Raw genomic sequence first — 10,365 nt, 5'->3', positions numbered from 1 at the left:
ATTGATTAAAAACTCCTCTGTTTTCGCGTTGGATAATATTGCATTTTCCATCCTATCGGTTGTCAGGTCAAAGGGTTAGCTTTTGTTTCGATCGAATCACTTTCATTTCGACCATCCAAATTTCTTCCTTTCTATCACATACCAATATTGAATATACTTACTCACAAGATATTTTTTCATTCGTGTTTATTTTCGTTACCTAGCTTGTTCACTTCACTATCCCACTATTCAACTGTTCTCCTTTAACTCAAAATAGCGGCTTCTTAAAAAGAGGAAATGGCCGTGGATATACACAGGGTGGATGTACAGCAGGGTGTCAGGGTGTCAGAATTATTGGCGTGTTTGAAATTTTATGTGTATTTTGTGATGAAATCAATATTTTTCAACGGGTCATAACTTTACTTCTGAATATCGGAATTACAAAATTCAAAAACTGGTCTGTAGACAATCGTCTGAAATTTTTCTTAATTTCAGAATTTTGTGTTGATGTACATCAAAAACCATAATTTAGGCCGTTATTTAGAGGGTCGATTCCATACTTGGTTAGATTTACGAAGGAGTAAGGGATTTATGTGTAATTTTTTTTCGGTGAATTTTTCTGAAATTATTCTTTAGACTTAAGTGCACAGCTCTTCAAGCGATAGCGAAACATATAGAAAACTTTAGATTTTATAAAAGCTCTCTTTCTCCTCTAACTGACGCAATAAAATATAGTCAGGCGGACTCATCCCGGAATTCAGGGGAAGCAGCCAAAGGCTTCAAGTCCAATAATCCAAATTTTTCTCTTTCGTCGTGATTATCGACGAAATTTACCTTCTTTCGGACTTCGTTTTTAGACTGAACTGTAGTATGAAGGATTATTTCTCGAATGATCAAGACTCCATAGGAAACTGACCCTCAGAAGTCAAGTAATGATCGTTTCTAAAAGCTTGGTTAAGCTAAAATTTTACGCAAAATTGTCTACGCGCCAATAATTATGACACCCTGCTGTACATAATTATGATAAATAAATTTTATTATTTATTTATTGCTCATGAAGACTTTATAGTGATGGATACGGTTAAAAATCTTTTGATTGCTAATAAGGTCAAGCACCTCTCAAATTTATCGAAATTCGAAAACTACAATTTATTGAATATCCACTGTTCAGTCTTATTTCTCACATCACCCCAGACGAATTGGCTGGTTAGATAAGTTTGCAAAAATTTGCGATGGCCACCAGAAAAGGCCGGCTAACGAAGCCGGTTAGTGGTCAGCATAGACAGAGCCTGAATCACGTAAGTTTCAATTTCATTTGTTTGTCGAATATGTTGAATAATAACGTTTCATACTAGTAAAAACAAGCGATGCTTGATATGATGTATAACATTTTTCGAGCTAAGAATCCTATATTTAGAAAGTGACTTAATATTTTCGCAGCCCCAGGAGGAGGATAAAGACGCATTAAATGCACGAATACAGGCAACACATCGCTACATTTTCGATCGACTTACAATAATGCTAGGATTGGACATTGAAATTATTCAGGAGTCGTTCCTGTCGACTGATCAAGTAAGCTACTTTATTTCCTACCAAGTCACTGAATATGGCAGATAGGATGGTTTATCAATAAATATTTGATATGATTGAGATGTGTTTGTTATGATCACTGCCTGGATTAAGAGATAACTGTTTTCAGCTGGAAGCGCTCGACAGTTTGATGAGAGCGAAAGAGAAAAGCTGTGTGGTTGTATTCCTGCCTTCTGCTCCACCAGCTCCGGGTGGGTCTTTAATTTCATCTATTCTATTTATACCAATGGTCATCCGATGGCTAATAATTCCATTGCTGTATCTTTTCTAAAATTAATTTATCGGAGCTTTCAAACTGAAACACGGTAAAATAACTTTTCACGTCACAAATTTCTTGCAGAATCGGAGACGGAAAGACGCGGAAGTGCCAAGCCGTCGCCACCTTGTCCCTTTGTCTTGACTGAAGGGAATCAAGAGCACATGCACGGAGAGGGATTAATCGTGTACATCACTAGAGTCTCAGACAGGGCTATCACCATGAACACTATTGATACGGTATTATTACTGAACACTATTGATACGGTATTATTACGTCTTTTGCAAACACTTTCGCTTTAATTTACTCGATGAAGCTCATATTTTATATTTATTACATTTCAAATTATCTTCACGCAGGAGCTGCTGTTTGGGTGTCTTGGGGTGGAAAGTGGACAAAGTGCTTTGAGTGTAGCTCAAAAGATACTTGGTTGCGTGTTTAACCCTTATATTGACGTATTTGACTTTGTCTCTACGAGCTGTCCTAACGGAGAAGAACTCAAATCTGCGTTTCAAATTGAACTCAACGGTACAGCACATTAAATAACGTTATAATTCTAATTATTAATATTATTGACGCAATATCAATAATGATTAACTGACATCGATACAGAATTTCCGGAATCTAAATTTTATAGTGGAATTGAAACAAAACTAAAATATAAACATTAAACCAACATTTCACAGAGTTTGACAAGTCGTTGTTGGACGCTCAAGCTTGTCTCCTTGAAACTGTTTTCCTTTCAAAGTGTGAGTTGCCCGAACTGGAAGATTGGACCAGCCTCAATGCCTGGCAGTCCGCAGCTTGTGATAAGGACACGTTAGCTGCTGTCGAGAGCATGTTACAGTCGTGGTGCAAACGTATTGAACTCGTGAGTGCCTAAAACATCCAACATATTTCAAGCTCTTCGTGTGTTTTATCATGATTTTGTGACCATGATTTAGTAAATGTACGGTATCTCTCAATTCAATGATAAGTGTAAGGTTAGCTGCAATCAGGAGCAAGCAAACACTGATTGAAATGAAGAGGAATATAACGATACTGTTCGTTCAGGTGCTGATAGAGACAGATCTTATTCAAAAGGAATCTGACGATATCGGTCCTTATGCAGAACTTGTGAGCTGGAAAAACAGGTCCACTAAGTTCAACTTCCTCCTCGAGCAGATAAAGAGTCCAATATGCAGAAATGCATGTGGTATACTGAAGATCGCAAAAAGTAAAACTCTCGAGGTGAGCTGTGAGACTTTTCCGTTGAATTAAAACTACGTCCAATTTGTATTCTAAATTTTGTCGATGTTTTATTTCAAATGATCAACTGAAGTCTCTTCCTTTTGAATGTTCTAACATTTTAACTCCATGTTACAGGCATGGAAAACATTCGATCAAAAGATAACAGACGCAGCAAACGAAGCAAAAGACAACGTTAAAATTCTGTACTCTCTCCTGACGTACTGTCAGCCGTTATACTACAGTGATCCAGTCAGCATTAAACCGGAGATAAAGAAGATGATGGAGGCTATCCTTATCATCTACACAACTTCACAACATTATAATACGACTGACTGCATGACCCATCTCTTTGTCAAAGTTCGTATTATTTTTATTTTGTGTTATTTGAAATTGTGTTTCAGTTGCTTTTTTTGTGTATCGTGAACATAAATATATAGTAAAAAGGCGCAGGCTGTTGATGTGAAGTCTTTGTCATAGCATAAGTATAAATAAAATAAACTTTTATATGGAGAGGTAAAATATTTGATATTTCATGAAAGACTTTAAAACCATTGATCCACTCGATCAACGATCATTGAACCACATGATTAAGATAGATAGGAATATCTCTGGGTAGAAATGTCCTAAAATGATTTTTTTACTTGCACTTCATCGAGGTAAAAATAAAAATATACGCTTACAATTACAATCTCCTCAGATAACAAATCAGATGGTAGTAGCGTGTAAAGATTACATAACAGACAAAGGAGTACACCGCATTTGGGATTTCACTTACTCTGAAATCAGCAAAAGGATTCAGGACGCCTTAGATTTGTACAACGAGTACGATAGTGGCTTCCAAGCCATGAAGAACAAATCTGATAAAGAGTTCGATTTCTCAGAGATGTACACATTTGGGAAATTTGTTTCCTTTTGCAAACGCCTTGAAAAGGTAGTAAATGTTTCTTCGAAAATGAATTGTGGTTCCATACAGCATATCGCTGCTAGCTCTAATTCGTTGATTCTGTAATCTTTCTCTTCATAAATCTAAATCTAGAAATTAAATACTTATCTCTCCCGATTCAATCGTTTACTTATCGAATCAACTGTTTAGATAAAAGCCATGTTGAGCACCATCGAGAAGTACAGCGCCCTCACAACAGTTAAACTTGAGGGATTCGAATCCACCATCACCAAGTACAAGGTGATTGTGACCACCATGCAGAAAAAGGGCTACGACTTCTTGGACCAACGAAAGGCGACGTTTGACGACGATTTCGACTATTTTAACAATCAGATAACACAGCTGGCCAACTCTATAATGATTTATTCTGAGGTTGCTATCAATAGGAGACCAAGTGTTACCAGATGTTTGGAAGTGCTTAACAAGTAAAACTACAATTCTTACTTGGAATTATATGCTATTTTATCGAGATTTTGTTAGATTCTTTAAACTTGTTATGGACGCAATTTACTGCAAAGAAAATCTTACATCTCACCTAAAAATAAACTCCGAAACATTCTAGATTCAATATATTGCAGGATTGGAAAGTTAGACATAGAGGAGATAAAGTTAGGACCACTATACTCACAGATAGTGGAGCGCTATCAAGTAGAGCTAGAGGAAATCCGTAAACTATACACAGATAACAAGGAGAACCCAGGTCTGCTCCGGAACATGCCCAAAACTAGTAGCGCTATATCCTGGGCCAGACATCTTCACAGACTCATTTCTGGTCCAATCTTCGAGTTTGAAAGACTCTGGATACTTACTCCTCTGGTTGGTAAAATATTAACTTTTTAGATACTTATTTAGTTGCATCAACATATTATTTGAATTCAGAAAATAACTATTCGATACATGTTTTATTATTAGCTGACTATAATAGAGTATAGACCCTGGCCTAATAAACTTGCATTGTCATCATTATCTTGCTAAAATGTATTTATTAACTTATTTGTCAAAAATATACCTTGAAATTATCTGACGGTTGGTATTTCGCAGACAAACGAAGAACATCGTAAAATAATAAAGAAATATAACCGGATGGCAGAGTGTTTGATAACATTTGAAATGAAGCATATAGAGGCATTCAACAAAGTTTATGGTGTTGTTAAGACTTGTAAGTGACTTGATTTAAAACTGAATTAACTGAGTTAATTACTTCTCCAAACTGAGCTTCCTGTTTTTATCTTGCACTCGAGATTCACAATAAATGAATTATATGATCCGTCCCTATATCATCTTCATGGTATCATCTTCAATTGTAATAATATTTTTAATGAGAATTTGTTCTAAGGATTTAAAATTTGCATAAACTTTTAGAACTTTAAAACCTATTCAGTAACACAATTTTCAGCTTTAAAAGCTTCTATCCTGGTAAAGCACCCAGAAACGGAGAAATTATACATCAACTTTGATCCTTCGTTTATCGAACTCATCAGAGAAACCTCAGTCTTCCAACAGTTATTGCACATTGAGCTACCTACCGCTTCTGAAGACATTGTCATCAACATCAACGAGATCAAATTTCGGTAAGTCCCACAGTTGATCTTGCTCGATGTTTAACAGGTTTTATCCGGAGAAACTTTTTTCATACTTGACTACCTTATGTAAGACATATTTATGGCGGCCTAATTTGCGACGACCGAAATTTTGGCGGTCCGAAAATATGTCGAAATTGAACAAAAACCGTCAAATTTCGGACGTCACAGAAAATAAGGGTATTTTTCATCATTTTTTGTGACAGTAAGCAGTAAGGAAGTTTCTGAAATTCGGTAAAATCATGTTCAAACTTAGTCTGTATTAAAACTGTAAGACTTTCATGTTAGCACATGCATGTATTTTAATGCAAATTTAAACTGTATTGCTTGACATTCAATTCGTCATTGGTGTGGTGATAATTTGTGCCAGAATTTATTTATTTATTTTACTTGATATTACTTTTTAGAAACAAAATAAAGCAGTGAAGGCACAGTCATTGAAATAAGCTAAAAGATAATGCGACGGATTCTATTACGACGGCCGAAATTTTGGCGGTCCGAAAATATGGCGAAATTTTCGGAAAACCGCCACATTTCGTACGTTATAAATATGTCTTGTAAGGTACCGTAATAATATGAACTAGGACAAATTATAACTCTTTGGCAAAAACAATGTGAGACTTTATCTGATGAGCTATTGTATTCAGGTTTGAGAAAATAAAACAACTGTTAGACGACTACGACAAAGTTAAAGAAGCAATAAATCCTATCATGAGAGATCTGATGTCTTACAGAATTGACATGTTGGATGCAGTTGTGTTCAAAGGAACGTACATGATGACGTGGAACTCTCTTCTCGTAGAGGAATACTTCAAGGAGGTGGAGAAAGAGATTTACTCAACAGCTTGCCTTATGAAGGATCTAAACGATATATTCGAAGTGAGAATAATGTCCATTTGGAATGAGATTGAAACGACTCAACTCTGTTCGTTGCCTGAAGCTCCCATGGATGTGTTCGTATTTGGTGAAAATGTGAATACTATGTGTGCTGCAGCCACTCCTAGGATGTACGCTTTGAGTCAGAAAGCGAAGGAGGCCGCCTTTGACCTGGTTAATGTATTCCAGAGTAGGATCGGAATCGAAGGAATGGATCAGTACAATGTTTCGGATGGAGAGACTCGAAATTCTCCCACTCCGAGAGGTTTAGAGGATCAGTCCAGATCAAGCGTGGAGACGCGTTCTAGAAGTCCTAAGATGAATACTGTGCTGAGGAACAAAGCGCTTGGTCGAAAAGAAGATGCAGCATTTGACGAGACGTTAATGGCTGAGTTCAGTGCTGTTTGTGACGAGCTGATCAATATTCTTCACAACAAAACTATAAACATGGTACTGAAATGTATTAAGCACGCTCTTGATGCCATCAAGAGACGCCTCTTCCACGGCAGACAGAGCTTCAGCTACAGGAAGGTCGAGGAACAGAACAAGAATTCGGTTATCTCCTTCTTCTACGCACACGTCCACCTCGACATCCCATCCATTGTGATAAAACCTTCCCTTGACACGATCCAACATGAGCTGAACAGCGCTATACACAACGTGATACAGACTTCAGCTGGAGTGAGGAGATGGTACACTGGGTTTTCAGAGGGAGGTCAACCTCTGACCACCATGAGTGTCGTGGACCACAAGGAGATCCTAAAGGTCTCCTCAACATTAGCCTCAGCAATACAGATGAGTAAACCTGATGTGGAGATTGAGATTGAGAAGTTCAATAATTACGAGTTTGTCTGGTCTAAAGACAAGGAAACAGTCATGGCAGCCTTCCTGGAAGACAAGCCCATAATTTCGGATTTCAACCAGGAAATTCAGTACTACGTGAACCTCAAACAGGAAATAGACGAAGATTTCGCGGATGTGATAAAAGTAGATTCAATAGCCTTGCACTCTGAAAATTGCAAAGAAAGCATCAAGCAGGAGATTAGGAACTGGACACTGAGGTACGCTCGTACCATGAACGATAATTTTAAAACAAAAATGGTAGACGTGGAGACCGTCATCAGCGAGTTGACAACTCGTCTAAACAGAAATATCACCGATTTGGACGATGTTCGTTTTGCTATGATGGCTATAAACGAGTTCAAACAGGAAGAGATCATGCTGGACACAGAGATTTGTCAGATTGAAGACTGCTACGCTTTGCTCAACAGACTGAATGTCCCCATCCCACCCGAAGAAATAAACATGGTAGATACTCTGAGATACGGTAAAACTAAGATGGCAAACAAAGCTCAATCCGTGTCGTACAATCTACTGGATCTCCAGCCCACCATGAGAGGAGATCTGATCAGTCAGGTGGCTCAGTTCAAGGTAGATTCAAAACATTTTGTTGACGAGTACAACACAATGGGTCCCATGGTGGACGGTATCCCACCCAAGGAAGCCAGCGCTAGAGTGATTCAGTTCGGAACCAAGTTTGAAGCTATTTGGGCACGATTCCTCACTTATTCCGGAGGAGAGAAGCTGTTTGGCATGACGGTTACTGATTATCCAGATATTCAGCGGATAAAGAAGGAGCTTGGTTTGCTACAGAAGTTGTACAGTTTGTATAACAGCGTTATCACTGCTGTTCAGGGGTATTATGATATCATCTGGACTGAAGTTGATATTGAGGCGATCAACGCTGAGATCCTGGACTTTCAGAACAGGTACAGTCGACTTAAATTACATTTACAAGTAATGGTGGTTGTACAAGTGGGAATGATTTCCAAATGATTCTTTGAGTATACATTCCGTATTAACCGTATCTCCAACACTTATCCTAGGTGCCGAAAGCTACCAAAAGCGATGAAGAACTGGCAAGCGTTCCTGGAACTGAAACAATCTATTGACGATTTCAATGAATGTTGTCCTCTGTTGGAATCATTGGCAGACAAAGCTTTGATAGATAGACATTGGGAACAAGTTGGTATCCTATGCGGCTGTAAATTCGATATTCACAACGAGAATTTTCTGCTAAGAAACATCATGGAGGCACCACTTCTGCAGCATAAAGAGGTCATTTTTATTTTTGATAATTTTTTTTGTTAAATCCTTGATTTTTTGAGCTGCTGGTCCCTAGGCTGCAGGGGCCGGAGATGGAATTGTTAGAACCAAAAATCATGTCTCTGTTTTATTAACGATATCACAGGATATCGAGGATGTTTGTATAGCTGCTGTGAAAGAGAAAGACATTGAAGCAAAGCTGAAACAAGTCATAGCTGAGTGGAGCGTACAGGACCTTACTTTCTCGGGTATTTATTGTTACTAACTAAATTAACTAGCAATTATAAATACTTCGCTTAGGTATTTAGATTTAGATAATATCTAACATGTTATAACAGTGTTTAACAGCGGTAAATTCCACAGGTTAATTTTCCTTTGTAGACTTTACAGTTTACAGTCGTGTCAGGGATTATAATTATAAAAACCCAGAGTTTAAGAACAGAGGGGAGTTGCTGCTGAAGGCAGCTGACATTATGGAGATTGTGACGCTCATGGAGGACAGTTTAATGGTTCTCAGTTCACTCATGAGTAACCGGTTAGTTAGATGTAATATGTTAGGTTTAGTTGGTTAGTTTTAGACTTTAGTTGGTTAGTTTGTTAGTTTGTAACTTGTGTTCGTTGGGTTTCAGGGACATCTAGACAATTTTATATGCGCTGTTAAGTTTAACTAAAACTGTAACTGTAAAATATGTATGATCATACATCAACTACTCTCGGTGTTCAGTATTTTACCAGCTTATCGGGCAGACTATAAATGGAACAACTCAAATTTAAATAACATGACAAAATTTCTTCAAATTCATTTAGAATATACATATAATATATCTCAAATATATAATTAGACTCGCACATTGTTTAAATGTCGCTTCAATTGCGCATGGTCAGGGTCACTAAATTTAAACAAGATCAGTCCGTGATACGAATCTGGCGAGTTTCATCACGTGTCAAGGCTCATTGACCATGTGTTTAGTCACGTGTCAAGGCTCATTGACCATGTGTTTAGTCACGTGTCAAGGCTCATTGACCATGTGTTTAGTCACGTGTCAAGGCTCATTGACCATGTGTTTAGTCAAGGCTCATTGATCATGTGCAGGACATTAATGATTCTCCACCACAACACCCCTGTTGTCAGCGCGCATCTAATGAACGTGCTCATTGTAGAACACATTAAAACCAGTAACCCGTTTGAAAATCGATGAAACCCAAGTCTCAGAACAAACTCCAAGAAGAGAGCGGTCCACCGAGGTAGGTTGAGAAATGTGTAGATGAGGAGAAGAAAGGTGACCGTCTTGTGACCTTCAATGAACCGTTTCCTGTTCAGGACAGTGAGTCTAAGCTGACTTTCGTCAGACATCCGGGATTTTCTTTCGGGGCGTTCCACCATCATATCCGTATCGAATACCTTTGAACCGGGTACAGGGCTGAGTCGAACAGAAGAACTAGTGGGTTGCTCGACGGTCAGAGATGAAGAAGACATTTTTGATGAGATTTCGTCCTTTTTAGTAGTAGGTGGGATGAAATTGGTCCGGACGGAGTTTGGGGTTCGAGCCGCTTGGATTGACGATCTTTCTTCATTCTGAGAAGCTGTAATTCCATGCTGGGTATGATAAGTGGCTCTTCTGTGGTTGTTTGGTGTTCTAGAAGCCCTGATAGACAAATTAGTACCATCATCAGGTGTTTTGCTGGCGTGATCACCTCTCTTAACACTCCCCCGACGGGATGCCCTCTGATCTCCCTCCGCCTGGCCACCATGCTGGGTATGATAAGTGGCTCTTCTGTGGTTGTTTGGTGTTCTAGAAGCCCTG

General features: G+C 38.4%; 1 protein-coding gene across 1 annotated transcript in view; it reads left to right on the top strand.

Moving 5' to 3' along the window:
• The first annotated feature begins 1,177 nt into the window (after positions 1-1,177).
• Positions 1,178-10,365, top strand: part of LOC134823786 (dynein axonemal heavy chain 8-like) — a 41,680-nt gene continuing 32,492 nt past the window's right edge. Inside the window, exons 1-17 of the mRNA XM_063835354.1 lie at positions 1,178-1,277; positions 1,420-1,551; positions 1,679-1,760; positions 1,910-2,064; positions 2,185-2,353; positions 2,512-2,696; positions 2,879-3,055; positions 3,191-3,412; positions 3,753-3,986; positions 4,149-4,423; positions 4,577-4,814; positions 5,040-5,157; positions 5,395-5,569; positions 6,226-8,223; positions 8,341-8,572; positions 8,706-8,808; positions 8,990-9,095. Of these exons, the coding sequence (XP_063691424.1) occupies positions 1,212-1,277; positions 1,420-1,551; positions 1,679-1,760; positions 1,910-2,064; positions 2,185-2,353; positions 2,512-2,696; positions 2,879-3,055; positions 3,191-3,412; positions 3,753-3,986; positions 4,149-4,423; positions 4,577-4,814; positions 5,040-5,157; positions 5,395-5,569; positions 6,226-8,223; positions 8,341-8,572; positions 8,706-8,808; positions 8,990-9,095 (4,667 nt within the window). The 5' untranslated portion in view covers positions 1,178-1,211. The remainder of the gene's footprint in view (positions 1,278-1,419; positions 1,552-1,678; positions 1,761-1,909; positions 2,065-2,184; positions 2,354-2,511; positions 2,697-2,878; positions 3,056-3,190; positions 3,413-3,752; positions 3,987-4,148; positions 4,424-4,576; positions 4,815-5,039; positions 5,158-5,394; positions 5,570-6,225; positions 8,224-8,340; positions 8,573-8,705; positions 8,809-8,989; positions 9,096-10,365) is intronic.

Source organism: Bolinopsis microptera, chromosome 11, assembly GCF_026151205.1.
Source record: "Bolinopsis microptera isolate Bmic1 chromosome 11, MBARI_Bmic_1.0, whole genome shotgun sequence".
NCBI lineage: Eukaryota > Metazoa > Ctenophora > Tentaculata > Lobata > Bolinopsidae > Bolinopsis > Bolinopsis microptera.
Note: the sequence above shows the minus strand (reverse complement) of the source record. Positions and strands in the feature narration are given on the sequence as shown.